Here is a 22,983-nt window from a genome sequence, read left to right on the forward strand (position 1 = left end):
AGAGACAGGCCCCGCCACATTCACCACTCCCTGCCATGTCCCTTTGGTTTAAGCATGCTAAGTGCTATTCCTCACAAGCAGAAGATTACTTGGATGAAATGCTTTGCAGAGGCATGCTGATCTAAGCAGAACTAGAGTTTCCTGTAGCTACATGTTCTGCCTGCAATTCCCAAGTTCTCTGCTTCAGGGCTTGACATGGGTTCCTGGATGCACTTGTGTGCTTTTCTTAACCTGGTCATCAAGGAAACAGCAGAGGTCAGCTTTCTACAATTTCCAGTCCCACCTGTCAGCTGGTTTGCGTGACTGGCTTCAGACCGGTCCCAGGTGGTCAGAGCCCCGCACGGGTATGGTCACAAGCCGATTACAGCCATCAGGTTTCCCCACGTCAAAACATTTTTTCACGCTTTGTCCGCTCACTTTTAGCTGAGATGGAAAGCAATGAAAGCACCACCAACCTCCTGTGCTCCTGCCACAGGAGCGAGGGGCACCAGAGAGGAAGAAGAGGTCGTTTAGTCTCATTCTTTAGTGTCTCCAGAGCAGAGCGGGCAGCCCGTGTCGCATGGACAGCCGAGTACTGCCGGGTGGCTCAGCCTACACCAACGTCCGACCTGCTAAGGTGACATGACCGGGCGAGGAGAACAACGGGTTGAACAGGGTACTCAAGGCAGGGCCGCTGCGAGTAGAACGGCGCGGCCAGCCAGGCGCTGCCGCACGGCACACCCCTACCAGCCAGCGGCTGCCACCCCCGGGCCCCCGCCGCTCGCTCCGCACCCCAGCGGCTCGCGGCTGCGTCGGGCCGGGCCCAGCGCCCCCTCGCGGAGGCCGGGAGCAAGCGGGCCGGACGCGGCCTCGCTTCGTCGCTGCCCCGCACGCGGCCTCGCTTCGTCGCTGCCCCGCGTCCCCGCCTGTCCCAAGCAGGCAAAATCCCGCGGAAGGCTGCGCGCTCTTGCCCAGTGGCGCGCGTGGGGGGCCGCTTCATCGCCCCAGCGGCCAGGCTGCTGCGGTTTCCCAGCTGGGGCACACCTTTGACTTGGCTCCCAGCTGTCACGTACGGTGTGGAGCGACCCCTGTGCGGCCGCTGCTGAGCAGGGGCAGGGGTGTTGTCTCGGCAGCATCTCTTAGCGGCGCTGGTGGTGGCTTTTCCAGGAGAAAATGGTTTGTGACATGAAAAGGACATTAGTGCACTAGCAAGTTGTGAGGTCCTTTCTCCTGATGGATCAACTGTTTGGCAGTTTCTGCTTGCCCTGATGCCTCCTGCAGAGCTACTGTTTTCATCCGTGTTTTCCTCGGTACCATCAGGCCAATTGTAGAGGTCATCAGTGATGTCCACCTGCACCACACCTTGCAGTTCCCAGAGTGCCCTATTCTCTCATTTCTTTCGAAGAAGTTTCACCCACAACAGACATGTTTCCCCAATCCATTTCCAGGTGTCCTAGTCCTGTATTTGGCTTCAGCAGAGACCTGGGGCCAGGCTGTCACCAGGGCTAACACCACTTGAAACAGAGTTTGTGGTGAAGTCTACAGCCAGTGGTAAGGTCAGGACCTAAGTGGGATAATGAATGGTCCTTTCCTGTGCTCAGATTTGAACACTTAAGACAGCTGGGCAATCTGTCACTCTCCAGTCAATCTTCTATTGGTGCAGGAGGCAAGGGCAAAACAGGTGTCAGTGTCTCTTGTAGTGATAACCTCTCTCTTAGCTACACCAGAAAATAGCCTCCAAATAACTCTAGTAAATATGAAAGAAAACCAAAACTTAAACCTTTTGTAATAGCAGGCATGTTACTATCAATGTTCCCTTCAAAATTTGTTCTGATTTGGAGACACACAAATGTTTTGTATACTATTTTTTCTCCCTATGTAGATCACTCTCTCTTCTCTGTAGGCCTATAACCATATAATTTACCTGTTCTAATTCAAAGCCATTACAGGTCAACACAAACATGAACATTCCAACAGAAACCTCACCTCCAAACAGCAAAATTAGTTTGGTTATAAAGGCTGGGTTTGCTATGTGATGCCCATCACAGCCAGAACAAGCATTTCCTTGGTGCTACTTCCTGTATTTGAAAAAGGGGCCCTAGACAGGTGCTCCCTTTCCCCCTTGTGGCAAGATTTCCATGGGTAAGAAACAGAAAATGAGGTCCAAAAGAAAGTTTCATCTCTGATATTGGTGATTGCAGGACCAGGCCTGCAGAATACAGGGCAAACTGTTCTTATCCCCCTATCTGGACAACATAGAAGTAACATTACATGGTACAAGAACCATTTCAAAGGATCTTCCCTTTTTCTTACATCATATTGAAAATAAATTTTTATACAGTGTCAGAAGAGTCTCTGGGTCTGGATTACACCAAGTCATCTGTTCAGAAAGCAGGTTATACACTCACTGTTGTAGAAGTGGGGAGAAATTAGTGTCCACATTGTACAAATCAGAATAAGATTACTCTTCATGCAGCACCATACAAGAGCAAGCAATCTGCCACTGCTGGCTTCAGCAGCAGCACCATGCACTCAGGTCAGGCTTTGGAAATCATGGAACACCCATTGGTGACCTCCAGCAAAATATCCTCATTACATGCCTTGTCTTCCCTCAAATTTAAGTATAATACATTCCTTTCTGAAGTATCTTTATAATACTTGCACTTTAAGGTATTTTAGTAGGTGTCACACATGTGACAGCTGATTCAGGTGAAGCACAGAAGGGCTTTGTCTCAGGATTTTGTCTCCCAATTTAATTTCACATTGTTCCGAGAGAGAAGCAAATGCAATTGATTTGATAAATGGGTTGAAGTTGCAAAGAGAGGGAGACACACTAGGTTACTTGCTTTTAAACCAGGTTTTGGTGCACCTGTTTTTTTTTTTTTAGTGACTTCACATACAGCTTTTAATTTTAGATGAACTAAGCCATGCCCAAAGCACATTCAGGCATCTACAGCAGATAAGTATATCCAAAATAGACTCTATTGTACAAAATCAAGTGCTCTTGCAGTCTGTATAAAGCTTTCAGAAATATTTTCTACATGAATCTCTTGAGCATCCTTATGCTCAATTTCTAAGAAAATACCCAGCTATATCAGCAGGAATAAATCAGCGTCTCTGCTTAAGCCTAAAATAGTATCTTGCATCAAGCCTGGTATCGTGCTTAAGGTTGTGATGTTTTTCCCCCTGGCAGGGAAGAGCCTCATCATCTAAACTCAGTTACTCACTCCCCTCTCTTGCCACAGACCTTGCTCCCACCAGTCTGCTGGAGCTCATCCAGCTGACTACGCCTGTCGTGGAAGAAACACTCCAGGCTCCAGCTTCCACACAAGAGCCCTAGTCTCTTCCACTAACTCTGCTGGATCTGGAAAAGGACATTTCCATATGCTGTCAGCACCAATCCTTTTAAAACTGTTGCTTCAGCTAGACTTCGCTGAATGCTGGTGAGCTGAGCAGAGACCAAGCCCCTCAGAAACACCAAGTGTCAGCACCACCCAGAGCGAGTAAAGGAATGCCTCACGCACACACAGTACCAAGGGAAAGCTCTGCAATTCTGCCCCAAGACACCATCTCCTTCCCTTGCTCTGCTCTTCTTTCCAAAATTAATAGGAATAAAATTATCTCTCTCCCCCCTTTCCCAAAAAAATCAAGCTTTGAAGTCTTGTTCAAATAGAAATGTGCCTAGGCTGATTCAAATGTTAAGTCTAATTGATGGAACAGAGTTGAAATAAACAGAGAAGTTGTTTATTTTCTAAATAAGTCTAAATTTATTCATTACTCTAGTAAAAAAAAAGGTTGGATTACAAGTGTCTGAACAGTATAAAAGTACAAAACAGGTTCCATAGATTTCTAATACATTAATACAAAGTGCATGACTACATACAGTTCATTTTGCATTACTACTGGGAATGGAAGAGGTGGGAGGGAGCAGGGGAAGCAGTTGGCAGTTGAAGTCTAGCAATAAATAAATAAATACAGAAGAGATGATCCGTATCAGAGCACATCCCACCACCAATACTTCAGCCTTAGTTGTACAGAATTACTGATGCTGAAAACACAAATTCAGATAAAAGCAGGTGTCTGGAAAAACAGCTGGGACTCTTGCTCAAGCCTTTATTAGACCTGAGCAGCCTAGCTAAGCCATTATACAAGCAAGTAACCATTACCTATATGGTTGGACTCAGTGTTCTTAAAGGTCTTTTCCAACCTAAAATCCATGATTCTATGATTCTGTTTGGTTGCAGATGAAAGTAAGGTAGCCAGCTTTGTCCTTGCTTCAGAATCTCATTTAGGAAAAGCAAAATAAGACCAGTAAACTCTGTAAGGCTGTGGTAAGTCAAAGCCCTGTTTCCCGTGCTATTTTTTTCTCCAGAGGTTGGCTTACCCAGTTGGAGGGGGGAAGAAAAGAAGAAAAAGCTTTGAGGGTAGAGGCTTCTCTTAAAACCTGCATATCTGTCCCTACCTGTAAGTTCATTTGCTAAGCTTTCTCATTTCAGAAAGTGAGATCACATGGAAAAATCCAGTCCTAAGCCCTACCCGCCACAGTATTATGCCCATAACTCTCACAAAAAGGAAAGCTTGTAGCAATCCATTGTAGAATATCCCAAGAGAGTAACAGAAAGAAGAATTCCACCCCCTACCCCGTCCCCAAAAAGAGAACTAAACAAAAAAAAGAGTAGAATTCCCAACTTAAAGAAGTTAAACTTTCATAAAAGGAACATGAAGCATTTGGAAGCAAAAAATGCAGCAACGCTCTTCCAAGAAGCTGCTTTCACCCTACAGGCAAAGGGGAGTTTGAAGGAGTGTCACAATGGTTTGCACACAAGTTGGTCTGGAACTCCATGTAAGAACTACGATCTTCTGATCATGTATGCAAACAGAGCTGCCTCTATTCAACACAGCACCACTCTTCAGAGAACTTCTCATATTCAGTATTCACAAAAGCATTGATCTGGTAGTTGTTTAAACAAAGAAACAAACAAAAACAAAGGCAACTAAACCTGAAACAGAGAAGCACTGTAGGGAAAGGGTTCCAAAGCAGCAATAATAAATCCAGACCCCAGGCTGTGATCAAATTGTGTCTTTTGACTAGAGTCTTGTTTGGTTAGTGAGGAGTTTGGTTCTACATCAGGTCCAAAACCAGCAGAAGTCTGGTCTATGGTCGTGTATCAGCTGCAGTGGACCAACATATATATATATGTGTAGCAGTTACTCAGTTTTGAACGTCATCTACACCTAGCATGGGCATCAAGATGTTTAGTACATCTATAATCACTAGTCAGTTCCTAAATTAAACTCAGGGTGTCTGCTGCTGGGTTAAACCAAAGTAGCTTCCCATTTTGCTATGTTCAAGTCATAAGTAAATCTTCCTCCTTAGCTAAGGAGGAGAGAGCTCTCCCACCCCTTCGGAAGAGCATTTTACATTGGGGGCCTTCTCAGTAACTACCACTTGTAGTAGAGATATCTGCAGTTTACCAGTCTGTGTCACATAAGAGGGATGAAATATCTGTCTTTGTTACATCAGTAGTATAGGGGGAGATCTCCACACCTTTAGAAAATATATATTTATATAACTAGAGAGGTGGCTTATAGTATTTCTATTTATTAGTTCATCTTATTGACTCATATGTCTAAGAATGAAATATTTTCTTGGGGATTTAAAGGAGGTTACCAACTTTAAGAAAACAAACAAACAAAAAAGCCTTAAAACCACTGCTTCTTTCAATACAGAAACATGAACTACATATACTTTAATATACAAAACCCCATCCTCATATTCACTTGTGAAGCAAGATGGGGGGAGGAAGATTAGACAACCTTGCAGCAGCATTCAGCTTTGCTAAGTGTTCCATAGCATCTTAAATATTATGTACAGTCTTTCTGAAAGGATACAAACTGGCTTCAGAGTTTGTGAAATTGTAGCAGTACAACCAAAAACACTTCTAGGGAATAGTCTTTTGGCAGCATAGCAGGTGTCCAAAGTGAACAGTCACTTTTCTAGTATTTTTTTCCAGAGAATAAGAAGATCTGTATAACCTTCTGCAGCTATCCAAGGAAGTCACCACTCCTCTTGGGTGGAGATTGCTGGGGATTGTGGTCCTTCTTGTTCTGGCTTTTCAGTGGCAGACTTTTTATTGCTACAGCAAGGTTTGAAGAGATGAGTGTCTATGAGGACTTCCCCAAAACGCCCTTTGTAAATAATTCCACAGCAGACTTTTTGCCTAGAAGAAATGGCAGGGAGAGAGACAGTTTGCATGTTTAGAATATACAGAATTTAGAGATATGCAAAAAAATCAGTTTGACCCAAGAAAGTACTTTTCTGAACCTTCAGCTCAGAGGATAAGAGGGAAAAGGCTGCTCTGGAAAAGAAAACAAGTCTGTCCTTAAAGCCACAACACTACTTTGGGGGGTGAGAATGAAGGAAAAAAACCCCAGAACTAAAGCCATATCTATACAAAACTAAGTCTCCCATTTGCTTCCCAGAGAAGTTTCAGATAAACAACTCTGGGCTGAACTGACCTTGTCAACAATGTACTTGCAAACACTCTTTGAGAGGCGGCAGTAAAGTCACAACAATTTCAATAAAGCAATTAGCTAAACAAGGGATTACTGTGTCACAACAGCAATAAAAGATAACAAGCTGGTCAGCTCCTGGAAAAAATCTTGTGGTTTTCCTCCCACTAGTTTGGGCTGTTGTGTTTCTTCCTTTCCCCACCCTCCACCCCCACCCCTTTTAAAATTACTACCATCACAGGTCAACCAAATCAAATGCTCAGAGTACTGTTTTACTTTGCAGCACACTGCATCTACAGAGCACAATTTTAAGACAAGATGATGAGAGTCAGGAATATTATGTTACACCCAAAAATTCATGAATATTCTACAGCAAGTGTATTAGTATTTAGGGAACTGGAGGGAGATAGGGGAAAAGGTCTTAAACACATGGCATTTCTTTCCAAAGGCAGACAGATACTGTATAATAGTTTAAATCACAGAGTATATCCTTGAAACAAATTAAGTTCAGGAGCAGCAAATTCCTGAAGCAGAATGAAGCACCGTGTGTATGAAGTGACTTGCTATCTGCGCAGAGTGCACATTCTGTTGCCTTTTTACCTTTTCCAATATGTGAGATCTAAAAAGGAGAAAACTGGTGTTCTGCTGGACCCAGCACTCAGCTCTGTGTCAGAACCATCATCAGACTGGTTACTGTAACAAGGAGACTGAGCTGGGGAGGCACTTGAAGTGGTGCTGTGGGCATCAGAATCTGTCAGGGAAAGAATATAAGCAAGAATCAGGACATGCATCCAACAACAAGGTCTTGAAGAAGTTCCTTCTAGTTTAAGTGTGGGACATACGCTAAAATTGCCTACACTTTCAGGCCTGGCTCCCCACTCCCCCTAACTGCTTCCTCACCTCTGTCTTGCAGCCCACCCTGCCCTTTTCAGACCATCTCCTCCCCAAGCCTTCAGATGATGAGACACTGTGAAAACAGGGAGCACCCAGATGTGTGAACATACAATTGAATCTAGTCAGTGATTCAGCTTGGCCAGTTAACAGTAAGCTATATTAGGGAAGGTCAAATTTTAATGCCAAAATTCCTTTGGATCCACTCACTGTGCCGCTTGAATTCCTTTTGCAGTTTGCTGATTTGGTTGCTCTTTATTCTGCTTCCAGAGAGAGTTTTCATTTTCTTTGGTTTCAATGTTGTCTTAAGACTGGGTCCAGCCCTGGCATCTACCACCTAAACCAGAGAAAAAGCATGCATAATACTTCTGCATCATGCCCAGATACTGCTTTAGACAAGCTAACTGTACTGACATAGCTGAAGGTGTTCAAAACTAATTTAGTTAAATAGTTCTGTGCAGCAATACTTATATTTCATTTGTCTGGTTTTAACAGGCTGAGCCTGTGAAAAAATGCAACAAATCAGTTTTTAAAGCACATGCATTTCAACTTTTGCCTTATTTCTGCTCCTGACACGTTCAATTTAGTAGACAAGAGTTGTTTAAGCCAACAGAGGTTCAGTTAAGTGTTTGACTTTTTTTAAAAGTCATCAATTCAGCATCTGAATAGTTATGGGTAGTAATAATTATAGTTCTAGCTCTCATTCTCCTCAAGGCTTCCTAAATAAAGATTGTAACATATACAAAGAATCTTGATCATCTTCCCAGCCCTAGGCCCAGACTGAATTAGATGTATCAAACCAAAATATGTGAGTGCAAATAGCTGCAAGATATTAGTCACTGTAATTATCTGACTAAGCAACATGGATTTATGTGTTGCTTGAGCAAGTCACCTTGCTTGTTCAAACTATTTAAAAAAAACAAAGGCACGACCAGTTTTGGATAGAGGCCAAACCTGAAATGTTTTGAGTGTCATAAGAGACTTTTGGATAAAGTTATGAGCTTGTGAAAACAAGGAATTACAAGGCAAGTTACTCTGTGACTCCATCCTGGCTTGCATAATCACCATTTGCATGTAAGCCAAATGAAGAGAGAGAAGAGCCATGTAACAGGAAATACTCCAGGAAGGATTTAGGGATGCCAAGGGTGGGAAGGGAGAGTGTGAGGTAAATAGCAACTCCAAAATTCTTGCCTGCACCACCTCCCCTGCAGGAGAAGGGTTGTTTTCAGATAGCTTTTCCCCTCTCTAACATGATAGGCTAAGACAGAGATAAGTTAGTTTTGGGATGGAAGAGAAAAATTACTAACATGATTCCAGTTTTTTTTGGATCCTGCTGGCAATTTTTTCCATCTTTTCACCAAAAGGACACAGGCATTGCAAATATCTCCTGAGCGGGCCTCATGAAGCCTGGTAAAAACAAAAGCAAACATCACTTGTTAATAAAAGCATCCCTCTCCATTTGATAACAGCAAGGAGCATTAACATTTCTGGAAAAGAAGGGTTCTCAAGTTCTGTTTTTCAGGCATTACAATTCTACATGTGGTGGTCAAATAGCATGATTTAAAGACCAGATCTCACTTGCCAAAAGCTCTCTTAGAAATAATATGTTTTGTAAACTGACTCCAGAGGGGCACTAAAAACAAGAGTCCTGCACCTTCATTTACTTTTGCTTTTTTCTTAAAAAAACCCAAACCAACCAAGAAAACCACACAGGTCTCTGGTGGGTTGGTTTGCATGGAGAAGGAGGGAGGAGGACTAATCATACTCTTTGAATGCAAATTTGAGAACATACCTCAGAGACCTGACAGAAGCTTATTCCGCTCTTAATTTTCACATAGAGTTTCAAGGATAAGTAAGAAACGCCACCTATAGACACACTTTTACAGTTTGAAGGGGGAACTTTAGCCTAGTTCTTGACTGCAAAGGTTGAAAGTAAAATTACCACCATTGGATGCAAAAGGAAAATAATTAAGTCTATATAATTCATTGGATTGCTAATGGGAATATAGAACAGAGGCATAAACAGTTCTTTCTTCTTTTCTTCTTCTGTCACTTCTGCTTGCAACTCTCTCTTCTGTTGGCCTTACCAGAGTTATCTGTTTTGACTACTGTGTAAGGTAATGGGAAGGAGGGAGGGAGTTGGGGAGGAGGTAAACAGGTCCTCCTGGATCCATCCAGGGGGGCTCTGAGGAGTTTGTGCTGTTTACAAATTGTAAATCTATATATAGAGTACATTGTGTATTTTGTACATATTCATTGCATTTCATATTTCTAAATTTTAGTTGGCTTGTAAATATAGCTTCATTTGCTTCCATCCCAAACTGAGCTGGTCTGGCAATTTATTTTGGGCGTAGTTTTTGCCAAATTAATTGGGGGGTAATTTCAACCCACCACACACACTCTTCCTGAATAAGCATAGGATAAGATTTGATAAGATTTCAGAAACAGCAGTCACTGGAATGACAGCAACATTTGCTTCCTTAAAAGACCTTTCTTCAGAAATCATCTCTGCTCCTAATTTACGCTAAAAGAAATATAAATGAGATACAGTGTAGATTTTTTCAGCTATTTAAATGGGAAGACTTTGAAGCATTTATAGATGTATGGGGCAGGCTCAGATAAGCCATTATTTGCTCAGTGTTAAGACTGCATTTTTACCTTGACAAATATATTTCAGATAACAGAATACCAGAGGCCCTTGTATACATACAGCAAGCTTCTTTACTGTAGTTAACAGCAACATGAAAAAAACAAAAGCAATGGAGTCTTCACACTGTGATTCCATTGCCAAGGACAATAGCCGAGAAATACGATAAGGGAAACTCTCAGCACCAGATTTATGTACAAAAGGCCATGGTAAACACAAAATATTTTATATTAAAGGTGTACAAGAGTGTTTCTAGAAAAATGTGCAGGGGAAAGAACAGATTTCTAAAGACTGCAAAGATCTACACACAAAGTTAAGCATTGGAGACAAAAGCAGCCATACTGATATGTACATATGGTTTTTAATATACTGCATGAAAAGTTCCACTTGTGCCTAAGATTTTGATGAGAGGTAATCCAACAAAACTCGAAAGAAACAGCAGAAAACATACAGACAACACAGACTTTTTCCAGGGGAAATAATTTCATCAAACAATGCAGCATAAGCAGGAGAAATTCTTACTGGCTCAGAAAAAAAATAAAATAATGACAGTAAAAAAAATAATTACAAGCTGCCACAGAAGAATTTCCTTTGCTGTCAATTTAGGGACACAAATTTATAAAGAATTTCTAAGTACTTCAAAAGTGTTTCTAAAAAAAGTTAAAAGGTCACAGCAGCTGGTACAAGAAATCACTGGCATTTATAGTTTTGCGTACCAATGCTTTCACATAGCATTACATGCAGCATTATCTAATTGAAAAGCTAATTACTTGATGCTCACTTTCCATGAGAATGGGTTTCCAGTGAGAAGTTTTAATAACATGTTTATACATGCCCTATTTGAACAAAGGCATCAGTACCTGAAACAGTGTAGACCGCAAAACCCTGCTGGAACTACTAAATATTTATTCATCAAGTGTTGTCTATGATACTTGAATGTTCAGAGTCACAGCAAACCTCTAGAGACCTGTGCTGTTTACTGTCTTGTATGAGAATATATATGTTAGGAAGAAGTTCTGTACAGAGAGAGTGATTGCCCATTGGAGTGGGCTGCCTGGGGAGGTGGTGGAGTCACCATCATTGGAGGTGTTCAGGAGGAGACTTGATGGGGTGCTTGGTGCCATGGTTTAGTTGTTTAGGTGGGTTGGATTGGTTGATGGGTTGGACGCGATGATCTTGAAGGTTTCTTCCAACCTGGTTTATTATTCTGTTCTATTATTCTAAGGAACAAGTGCCAAATGCACAGCCTGAGAAGGCACTAAATCCCCACAGATGCTGTGAGGTGGGAGAGGCACAAACCTGACCCTTCACTGTTACATACTATAGCTGCTCTGCAATGGCAGCAACAGCAGGTCAACAACCAAGTGGTACCATGCACAGCAGGAGAGCATCCAGGCCTTCCTCCTCTGGTCAGGAAAGCTGGGAGGAAGCTGAAGCCATCCTTTCCTTGCCACCCACCTTTGCTAATCTAATCTTCCAGTCCTTCAGAGAAAAGAGGGATATGTCAGTTTTGTGGCTTGGAGATCAACATTATGATGTTGACTAAAGAAAGAATCTTACCCAAAACAGTTCTGGAAATCCTTTTCATAACGTTTGCTGTCAGTGAAACGAGAACTGGAAGACTTAGCTCTGCAAATACAGCAGCCTTCTATACTCCGATACATCTTCGGTTTGTGAAAGCCAAACATCTTTCCCTCCCCAGCTGTAGCCTGTAAAAACAAACAGGAACTGGTGTTACTTATCACTGTCAGATACAGAAAGAAACATCTAGGGAATACAGTGGGCAAACCAAAAGTACATTATAATACAGCATGGAATACTGCTAGATTAAGCCACGGCTTTATCCTGCATTGCCTCAGAAGAGCAGATACACCTCAAATGCACTCAATATAAAGAAATAAAGTTATAATTAACAACAGCTATACTATTATTATGCAATACCCAGCAGGACTCATGACAAGTTCATTTACTGTACAATTCTACTCTAAGGGCACATCTGCAACAGCACAACCCAGAGGTGTGAATGCAGCTGACTTGGCTAATGAAAGCCCTATGTATGTAGCAAAACAGGCTGCAGGACAGACTCTCTGAACTGCCTGAGCCCCTGGATAAATCATTGGCAGCTGAACTCTGGGTCACTGGAACTACTACCTCATCATCACCAATGTCTGTTGGAATCAACCCTGCCAAACTTTGTCGAAAGTGAGTAGGAGTCATTTTAAATGAACTGCCGTCATACCTCCAGGCTGTTGGGCAGACATACCTGAAAAGCCACTCTGAAAGCAGCAGGGTGGAGTCCCACCCAGCCCTCAATGGCCGTGTCTGCACTGCGGGACCCAGGAGCACTTCTTGATTCTCAGGCCTGAGTGAGCATCCCAGACACAACCCAGCTCCGTGTCAGCACAAGCTCAGTTCTTGCCCTCCCGCCTGCCTTCCCCGCCCTGCTTTCCATGGGAAGGAACCCTGTCTAGAAAAAGGCCAAGGAGCAGGACCCTGAGGCAAATTTCAGCCTCCACCTACCACATCCCAGCCACAGCCAATGACAGTGGAGCAAAAGCTACTCCATTTACAGAGAGGTTGTGTTTTCTTAAACATCAGCTCTGCAAACTCTGTGCTGGCTCAGAAAGCCAAAAGGCATGCTGCTCTTGGAGGGCTCCCTATCCTTTTCAGTACACCTGAGCTAGAACTTGCTATGAGAGCAGGTAACAAACAGTGGAGATGTTTACCAGGCAGGTTTTTTTAAGTTACTTACAAGTGGATTTACTGCACCCACCACCACAAAGACCCCTTCAATGTTGTCACCACCACCAAATCAGTCCTCCCCAGGAGCCAGTTACTCCCCAGTGCAGACTCCACAGACTCCTGTTATGCAGTTTGACACTGCATGATGTGCTGTCAGAGCAAAGACAGCTCCCACAAGCACTTAAAAAAAACCAAACCAACAACAGAGCAAAGTTGGTGCTTCCCTGGCACTGGGCCTGGACACACAGCAAGTCCTCACAGGCCACCGAGTATCAGTCTCATAACACAGGCAGGGACTGTTCCAAGATGTTCTCTTTTAAATAGACCACGCTGCCATGTTTGCCTAAACCACCCACTGCATGGAGTGAGCAGTCACCTCTGCTGCTTATCACATATTAATTGCTCAGAGGAGACTGGCCACCAGCTGCAAAAAGTTCCATGAGAATAGGGTCCCACTGCTGAGAGCTTCTCCTTCCAAAAAATTAAAATTAGATGGAATCACACAAGTAACATGAGATTCCCCCTCTTCCCTTAAGTAAAGGCCAAGTTGAAGAAGCTGACAGAAAACTATCTCTCCTCTTCACAAATACTACTGAAAGACCCAATAGCTCAGGCAGGACTTGAGGAAAGTGCAGAATTCTCCATTACTTGTGGGCAACTCTAGCGAGAAAACTCCTACTCACATCTCAGTTCCAAAAACTGTCAAGTCCCAGCAACCCAGCTTGCATTACTGGTGCATTACTGTGCATTACTGCATTACTGTGGCAGAGGGACCTGTTTCCAAATCTTCCACCTCCAGGGACATAGTAAGGGACATAATTCTAACATCCTCTAGAGAAACCAGAGAAAATTAACCTGAAATATTCAGTCTATAGCCCCAAGACTTGCCACATCATTACAGCAATAAAGTAATTTGAAAAGCAGGTTCAGGTGAGGTCAAAAAAAAGCATCATAGCCAGCATCATGCTTACTTTACTGACATGTGAGGGAAAAGATCCCATGCATTTTCACAGGATCACAGCAAAAGCTCGTGAACCAACAAGGCCTAGACACAGTCCTTGACAGAGACAAAAATACATCCTCCCAGTTCAGAGGGAAATATCAGAGCCCAGTGGCATTGCAAAATAAATGTACAAATGTGCAAGGTTCCACAGAAAGTTCCCAGGCTCCTATGAAAAAGAGAAAAGCAAAACATTTATCCAGTATCATTGGAGAAGACTTTTACACTAAATCCATTAAGGAACCCCTATCCAGCTGACAGTGTACATGTTTGTGTTTCAGTCTAACATATTATAATACAAGACCACTTGGTGCCCACTGAGGTTGGTCTCCTTGCACTATTGCATAAACATGTAGAAAGACACGAGTCAACTCTGTGAAAACTTGTCTTCACCAAACCCCTGGCAAAGCCTGTTAAAGCAAGAGACCCACATGAGCTGAATGCAAAGGAGACCCTTCAGGCTTAGGAGAGAGACAGAAGGGACATCTGCAGCACAAGGAGCAAACCTACCCAAGGACAGCTTGTGCAAACAGCCAGCAGTCACCCCAAATGCTGTTAGGCTTCTGCTCCCTCTGCTAGCACAGCATTGTCCTGGAGGCCAGGAGCAGGTATAAGTAAAGGAAGTTATAGAGCTAGTGACCTGCTGAATGCATTTGTTGAGGATGATTAGACTCAAAACTACTCTGTCCTACTGCTTCCACATGTTTTCAGGGACATGTAGCAAATGCAATGAAGGCAGAGTCAAATCAGATTAGTATCCCTGGACTGTCAAGACAAATAAACAACAGAGTGTCTAGGCAAACACTTAAGAATATGTATTTTTGTTTCCTAGCTTCCAATGTGCTTCTCTTCAAGAGACAGCCTCTTGAGGACACTGTGTTTAACAAGCCTCTGGAGTTCCAGTAGCATGTTCATGTGGGAATTTTCAACTACTCAATAGCAATTTTAAATTTTGTTTGACTACCCCAACGTTAAGTCTGTGGTCTGGTGCTTTTCTTCAGAAAGTAAAAGACACAAAGTTCATCAGCGCAGCAAAACTTAAGCAGCAAGAACATTACTGCTACAGGGCAAGACACAGAACTCATATCAATAATGTGATTTACTTTCTAACCCAGTTGCTTCCAGAAATCCAGACGCAGACAAGATGACCTCTGTCACCAGCTGCTATTTATACCACAGTAGAACACGATGCACATTTTACAATTCATGTTCTGGCAAAGGCTGGCATCAGACACATATATTCTGAAAATATTTTGGTTTGTATTGTTCCTGCCATTCTCACAGGAGCAGCCTTTCAGCACCATCTTTCAATACAAGGGAAACTAGTGCCATCTGTTTCCCACTTGATGAATGGTCAGCAACAGTATTACCATATATCACGCCTGAATGGGGGAAGAGCTAGCAGGAAAGCAATGAGTAAAGCAGATTTCTCCAACAAATGCATCAAATATAACTGCAGTTATAAATGGAAGGCATCAGTCCAGTTACATGTTTAATCCTAAAGAGTTGCCATTTGACCATTATACAATCAATACTCTGTCAGCTGCAAAACTCAATAGTTACTATGTATTTAGAAGTATATATATATATATATATGGCTGTGCCCTCTAAAAGTTTTAACTTGAAGCTTTGCAATTTAGATCTCAATTTAAAAGGAGGGAGTTAGACTGCCAGCTACTGTAGCACCTGAGCCTTAGCTGTTGAAGCTTAACCATTTGAAATCTGTGACAGATAAAAAGATGGCAATTAGGAATGAAGTAATTTCCACAGAAGTTTAAAAGCATTACACAAGCTTATTTCACTGAATCTAAGCATGCTATTAATGTTATTTAAACGTGTAATTAAAATATATGCTTTTTTTATTTTTAATCAGCAGCTGCACAGAATTAAAAGGGATGGCTCACCTGCAAATAATCAGAAATCTTAGTGGGGTGTATTTGGCATTCTGCAGAAATGGAGATATACCTGCCACAGTAGAAGAGCAGTATTCCCCAAGAGAGGGGAAAAAAAAACCCCAGTCTTCTTCCTCCCTGGCCCCCCTGCAAAAGGAGAAGTTGCTATTCCCCAATGTTTTACTTTAAACAACTGCTTCAGCGATTTGGACTCTCACTTTTGGAAAAGTAGCACCAAAATAGAGACTTGCCTTGCAAAAAAATTTGTGGGAGTCAGGCAGAGAACAATAATGTAGGTGGAGAATAATAAAACACACCAACACGCCCTGCTTATTATATTTGTGAAGGGCTAGTACAAAGCAGCATGCTTTGTGTGTGTGAAAATGGGGTTTCTGTTTTCACTACCTGTCAGGACTAGAATTTGGTGCTTAGTTTTCTCCACAAAGTTAATTTGATGGTCTAAATTAAAAGTAGGTATTACTTCAGGTGCTCGTGAAGTTTAAGTTAAGAGAGAACTTCTGAACTCTTTGAGATTTTAAAATAAGAGAAGCTGGGCCACTTTCATTTGCTTTTCCAGATTCTTTCTGCATTCTTTCTGATCATCCAAGAAGAATGAAAACCCTTTGTAGTAGAAAGCAAAGAATTCCTAGAAGGCAAGCATGTCTCCCTTTGTAACACGATTACCAGGCCATTACCAGGCCAGTCGGAAGAAGCATGCTCACCTGCTTCTTGCAAAGCTTGAAAGAGAAACATTCCCTGAGGTTAAGATAGAGCAGAGATGTCAGTCCAGCTACTTAGTACCTTCCCCTCTGTCCATTCTTCTCACTGACAGTATATCATTCGCCCTTTGTGCAACGCAAGACTGCCAGTACGCTGTCAGAGAGGAGGAGAAACCCTGCCAATAACGTGATTTTTCCCTTCTCTGTACAAAACAGCCTTAGCTCAGCCTCACAATAATCATCTCTACAGCATTTCACTGGAACTAAGAAACATAGCCAAAATAGTACCTTTTTTTTTTTTTTTTTTTAAGGAAAAGAAACACAGACCTCAACATAGAAAGAATATACATGCTCTGGCTTTTGCATCTGCAAGTGCACACACCTAGGCACAGGCACATACACGAAAAATGCTCCCAGAGCCGTCTACGGCGCCAGAAGCTGAGTTGCTTGTCTTGCTAATAAATTCTTGGGCCCGTCTCTCTGCTGAAATTAATTGCAATACCTCTCCTGAAAAATCAACTGAGAGAGAGAGAATTGTACATCAACAGAGGAGCTGATCTATACCAGAGACTCAATGTAAACATACCTCCCCACTAAGTTTACATGCCGCAGAAAGAAACTTTGGAATATAAGTTAAAACGGGACCCCAGAAAAACATATTTTAACAAGCCAGAATGCTCCAAGGAAGTAAGAGAACAAACTAATTTTGACAGAACTGAAAATGCAGCTTTGTTTTACACTGTTAGCTAACCTTGTATCTCAAAACAGTGACTTACTTCCAACAACTATACATAACCTTAGAATTATTTATACTGCACACACTCTTCAGTATCCTATGTCCTCAGATTTTCCTCCCACTTCCCTTCCTCTCTCCACCCAAAACAACTTTACTTGGAAGAAAGCTGTATTTGGCCGCTTACAGCCCAGGCACATCTGAACAAAACAGCATCCTCTGTGGAGTTTTCACTTGGAGCTATGTGAAACCACATCTTCAGGAATCTTTCCTTTGGTGACTCTTGCTGGTAGCTGTCTGCAGCTACTGTTGTGTGCTTGGTGCTGCAGTGAAATAACACCCTAGATGCACTTGGCAGTAACTACAAAGCACCTATCAAACCAGCCCTTTCCCCATCATGTTTGAGCCTCCACAGCATCCTAGCTGGATCACAAACTGTTCTAAGTTTTCAGAAGCAGTTAAGTCTCAAAGGAGCACACTTAGCTGCTGAACTTCAGCAGAAAGAAGTACCTAACCAATTTAGGCAAAAGAAGTGAAAGACTAAGCCACTTGAGTGTTCCACTAAACTGGTGTGCTTCAGAAGGGATAGGGCGAAGCATGAAAACAGTAACCAGTAATACCTGCAGGGTGGGGAGTGTGTAAAAAAAATCCCAAACCTGTCCCACCTGCAGGCATTCCATCTTGAAAGAGGACTTCACCCCCCACCCCTAGCCTCTGTGGCCTAACTAACACGACACTCAGCTTGATCAGGAGCCCTGAAAGGAAATCCTGGGATGTTCTCAAGCAAGTGATGGAGTTCAGTCTGTGATTGCTAATCTCAGTATAGCCACTGCAGCTGTTATGATGCTTGTTTGCAACCACCTGCTACTGGAAAAGCATCACAGATAATTGAGATCCTGAGACACTGAACAGTTTGGGGCTTTTTTTTTTTTTAAGGCGGCAACATACTAGTAATTATTTGGCAGAAGAGCTGAAGAAGTGACTACTTTAAAAAGGACATATTTCCATGTCCTTAAGTAATATCACTGGTCATTTCCCTTGGACTTTGGACTGTGCACATTCTACAGAAAGGTAAAGATTTGAGTCATGAAATGGAGTCCCACCCGTCCATTCTGCTTAACCACTCAAGTTTTCAAGTCTCAGCTCACTTAGTTCTTTTCGGTTAAAAGTGCTACAAGGGGTGTAATTCTGAAGAAGTTTGTTGTCTGGTAGGACTATGAATGTCATTCATGTCATTATCAGAGGTACAAAGCATCAGGTGTTAAGAATGCAAAGCAGAAAGTCTGGTGAGACAAAAAAAGAGATGTTTCAGCATGAGTAAGACAACAAACCGTCAGTTTTAATGCTGGTTATTTTTAACCTGTGTAAATTTATTGTGTCTTTTGACATCTACTGTAAGAAGTCAGCAACGATTTCGTTTTAAAGGAAAGACTGGAAATATAGGCAATTGGATCTTTTCTGAATCTATGGGCTGGGAGAGAAGCAAGGAGGAATTTTTTTTCCCAGAAGCTCTGGCACTCAATCCCACCTACTTTCAGTGGGAACTGGATAGTGCATGCCTGTGGGTATGCTTCAAAATCCCACAACTTGTTATTTGCTGATTGTCTACCATGAACCACAGATACCAAGACAACTGGAATCCACCTGGATGCCAAAGGAGTCCAGTATCCACGGGTGCCAGCAGAAAGGCCTCCAGTTCAGTCTGCCCCTGTGCTGCAGAGTTTGTGCAATCTTCTTTATTAAAACACAAAGCAAAAACAACACCCACAACTGTAAATTACAGTGAATCTGGCTATGTGCAGACCAAGGACAAAGGGGCTTCCAACAGGGACACACCCTGAACACAGCTGGGAGTAACAGTCTCACCTTTGGAAGCAAATACACAGTAGTAAAAGGGTTTACTGAAGAATCATTACCCTCCTGGTTTGCCTTGTAAAATGGATAAGATAATGCCTCCATGGATGTCAACCCACCACCTTCCACTAGCACCGGATTAAAACTCAGGATGAAAAAGCATCACAGTTCAGTTGTGCTCAAGTTTATTATTCGGTCTCCACCAAAAAATGCAATGCTGAAGTTCTGGGCTCAATTCTAGACACTGGGCCTCATCTCCCCACTCACAAGGCGGGGGGGGGGGGGGCAGAATGCCGGCCTTCAGCCCTGCCAAGAGACACGTGCTTCAGGCACAGGGTAGCAGGTTGAGGGACAGCATCCTGCAGCAGCCGCCTACAGAACTACAACGCCGGGGCACTGTTACAAACTTTTTAAGCTATTTTTAACGGTTATTGAATAATTTGGGTCCAAAGGACTGCCCGGCAGCGAATTGAGGAAGACAAGGGTCTTTGAAGGATGAACCGGGGCTATTCCCGCCGGCGAGGCTAGGGGAGTCCCGGGCCAGGCACGATTCAGCCCTGATGGCTGCGCTAAGGAACAACCGAATAAACAACAGGTTTGGCAGGTCCCTTTAAATCTCTTCAACTACAAGACCCGGAGACTGGTACTCGAGAGGAGACGGCAAGTTTTATGTCACGAAAGTGAGAGCTCGACTAGTAGACTTTCCCCGACTCAGAACTCCCAAGGTTTTAAAAAATAGTAGTGACAGAAGATGGCTGAGGTGGTGAGAGTTCGGGTCGCGCCGCTCCCGCAGCCCCTAGGACAGGCGCAGTGAGGGAGGCGGCGGCTGCGGCCACGTTCCGCCAGGCACCGCGTGGCGCGGGGGAAGCGGCGGCGGACCGGGGCACGGCGGGACGCACCGCTCCCGACAGTTACCGCCGGCGGGGCTGCGGGATCATTCGCTCAGCGGCTGGGGGCCGCGGCGAGCGGAGGCGCGGGAGCGCCGGGAACAAAGACTCCCCCCCGGAGCGGACGACCTACTTTCGCAGGCGGGCAGCGCCGCCGGCCAGGTGGAGCCACCGGCGCACACACGCGGGCGGCACCAGCCCCTCTTTCCCGGGGCTGCCAAGCGTTGAAAGGCGAATAAAATTAAAAATAAATTTAAACAGCACAGGAAGGGGAAGGCGGCGCGCCGGAGAGGAAAGCTCCAAGCGCGGAGGTGGGCGCTGCGAGACGGCCCCCGCGCCGCAAACACCGCCCCACCACGCGGTCTCGGTGCAGCCGCCCCATCCGGCGAGGGGGCGGGGGTGAAGCGGCGGGAAACGGAGGGTCGAGCCCCGACAGCTCTGCCGGGCACACCGACCCCAGCTCCAGTAGGGTGATGGCTGCTTCCCGCCGCCGCCCCCACCCCCCGCCCGCCCCGCGCTGGCACCTCATGGCTCGGCCCTGACGTAATTCAAACATGGCAACAGTTGCACTTCAAAGGGCCGTCGCAGACCTCCCAGCAACGCGGGCACGCCGCGGCGGGGACGACGCGGACCACTCCGGACCCCAGACCCCTGCGCCTGCCCCGGGGCGCTCAGCGGGGCGCGTCTGTTCAGCAGCGCACGCCAACGCCGTGTACGCAGCGTGGTAGCTAGGGGACCGCGTGTGCGTCCAAAGTTTCACCAGCCCTCCAAAGTCCTCCAGAATCGGCAGGCAGCCGGTACAAAACACCAGCCCCCGCGGGACATGTTTTATCCCACGAGCACCCCCGCACACACCTGGGCTGAGCTCCCCCCGGCACCGCACAGACGAGCGCTTTCCTCCGGCGCGCCGGGGAGCCGCGGCGCCCGCAGCACATGCGAGCCCTTTGTTTTCACTTACAGCCGGGCGCTGCCTACGTGCCGCGCCGGGGGCACGCCAGCCGCCCCGCCGCTCCGCTCCGCGCAAACACCGCGGAAGCTGGCCAAGTCGGGAAACTTGTTGGCGCCGGGCGAGGGCACACGCTGACGGCAACTGGAGCGACTTTTCACTCGCGCTGTGCTGCGAGAGCGGCAGGACGCCATCACCGCCCGCCGCACCATCCCCACACCGGCAACACCCCACACGGGATCGGCGGCACGGCGCCTGCCGATGTGGGGAAGGCCCCACACAACCCAACACTGCGACCCGTGCGACCGGCAGCACGTGTCACTCCAGCCCACAGCAGCACGTTTCCCCGTAACGGGGCGCGTAGAGACCCCCATCCTCCGCAAATACTAGCGATAACTAAAAATCAACTGCCCACTCTCCCCCTTGAAACACGGCATAAGGGAAGGGATGGATGGCGGGCACTACTATAGCCTCCTGCCGTCCGCCATCCCACTGGCACCAACTTGTGCGCGCTGGTGCTACAGGTGTGAGGTGCGGAGCGGCGCTCCGCGGAGCGCGTCAGGGGCCGCACCTGTGACACCCGGTCCCCTCCACACCGGCAAGGCACAGCCGGCGGGGCCGCGTCCCCCCTTCTCGGCAGAACCGGTGGTGCCTAGTAGTCCGCGTGGCGAGGCTAGGCAGCCGCGGCCCGTCACCGCCAGGCAGCCCGGTTTAACCAAACCCGCTCTGCAGCTAGGGACCACTATTGGAGTTAAATGGTCGGGAACCTGGCTGCTCTTCATCCCAGAGAACTGAAGCTTTGGGTGGGCAACGGCAGAGCTCCCGGGATGGGTCTGCAACAATACAGGAGGCGCCTCTCCCCGCCAACATCTCCTTTAAACTCCACTAATTGAAGAGGGAAACAGCCGCGCACAAGCACCACGCGTGTCAAACTGTTTGAGACGGCAAAGTCTTTTCGCCGCGGCACAACTAGAGACACGCTCCAGGATTAATTTGTGCTTAAGGGAAACCACCGACTGCTGCTGCAAATTTAAAAAATGCGTATTAAAAAGATCAGCCCAACAAACCCACCCCAGGAACACATAGATAAAACGAAACGAAAAAAAAACCCAAACCAACAAAACACCCTGTTTAAGCCTCCCGCTCTCTTTCAGCTGTACTTTTCTTTTCTCCTCCCTAAGCAGAAGAAAGAAGCAGAACTCACTCACCGCTGTCTTACGCTCACAAACGCGGGGTACGGTGTCGGTACGGTGCGCGGCCAAGCCCCACCGCTGCGCGCGCTCCCCACCTCGCTGCGCTCTGCCAGCCCGCGCGAGCGCGCGAGGCCGCGCCCCCGCCTCCTCCCCGCCCCTCCAGGGCAGCCGCTCTGCGCATGCGCCGTTCCCACGGCTCCATTCTATTCAATCGAGCCTTCCTCGCTTTGAGCGCCCCATTGTCCTTTTAAGGGAGAAAGGCCGCGCGGGAAGGCTGGGAGGAGGAGGTGCTGCTGCCCATTGTGACGGCGGAGATGACTTCACGCACGTGGCCCGTTCCCCCGTCCCGCCCCCGGTGGGCAGGGCTGGGCCCCAGCCGCAGCCCCTGTGGTGCTGGGCCGTCCCGGGCACCTGTCTGCTCGGCAGCGCGATGTGGCCGTGGTCGGCTACCGGGAGTCGATGCAGCCTGCTGCTCTGAGCGCGGGCATCGCTCATCGCTCATTCCGCCCGCGCCGTTTATAACGGCACCCCCCAGCAGCAACCAGTGCCTCTCCGCGCGGAGCACAGCCGGTCTTGCTCTGGAGACACCGCCGCTAAACCCCAATGCACCCGCGGGCAGGCTGTCACGGCCTCTGGGAGGATGAAGGAAAAAGTTTTTGCTCTTCTAGAAGGTTTTTTTTTTTTTTTCCATGTAGAGTTCCTTTTAACGTGATGTAAAAGTCATCAGCGGCTCACTTGTTCTTTTTCATGCTGTGTCAGAATGAGTGATTTAAGCATTCACATCATCACCACCTCTTGTTAACGCTTTTTGTGCAATTTAGGAAAAGTGGCTTTATGAAACATCTGGTGGGTTATGTCAAAATAAGTTGCCTTAAAAAACTAGCTATGTCAGAAGGATTAGCACATAATGTACAAGGCGACACTCAGGCACTTCTGACTTAGCACCCTTGCAGCCTGTGACTGCAACAAAACCACAAGCTGCTCCCT

The 22,983-nt window shown here is 45.8% G+C and overlaps 1 protein-coding gene across 1 annotated transcript; it reads right to left on the bottom strand.

Annotated features, from left to right (window-relative positions):
• Nucleotides 1–3,720: 3,720 nt before the first annotated feature.
• On the bottom strand, nt 3,721–22,101 carry SINHCAF (SIN3-HDAC complex associated factor). The gene is made up of 6 exons (XM_068142123.1): nt 22,012–22,101; nt 11,591–11,739; nt 8,691–8,790; nt 7,594–7,720; nt 7,093–7,243; nt 3,721–6,200 (listed from the first exon to the last, which is right to left on the bottom strand). The coding sequence occupies exons 2-6, from the start codon at nt 11,716–11,718 to the stop codon at nt 6,038–6,040; spliced, it is 669 nt and encodes a 222-aa protein (XP_067998224.1). The 5' UTR covers nt 11,719–11,739; nt 22,012–22,101; the 3' UTR covers nt 3,721–6,037.
• Between the last annotated feature and the right edge of the window lie 882 nt (nt 22,102–22,983).

Source organism: Melanerpes formicivorus, unplaced genomic scaffold, assembly GCF_026170545.1.
Source record: "Melanerpes formicivorus ecotype bairdi unplaced genomic scaffold, bMelFor1.0.p_v2 SCAF_8, whole genome shotgun sequence".
In the NCBI taxonomy this organism is placed as follows: Eukaryota; Metazoa; Chordata; class Aves; order Piciformes; family Picidae; genus Melanerpes; species Melanerpes formicivorus.

What these genes read in the sequence shown, in the direction of transcription:
- SINHCAF (XM_068142123.1), bottom strand. Translation starts at nt 11,718, where the DNA reads ATGTTTGGCTTTCACAAACCGAAGATGTATCGGAGTATAGAAGGCTGC. An exon ending in CCAAAAAAAACTGGAATCAT is followed by an intron (nt 7,721 to 8,690) that starts GTTAGTAATTTT and finishes TCTCTGGTTTAG; the next exon opens with GTGGTAGATGCCAGGGCTGG. An exon ending in AAAGGAATTCAAGCGGCACA is followed by an intron (nt 7,244 to 7,593) that starts GTGAGTGGATCC and finishes TTTCCCTGACAG; the next exon opens with ATTCTGATGCCCACAGCACC.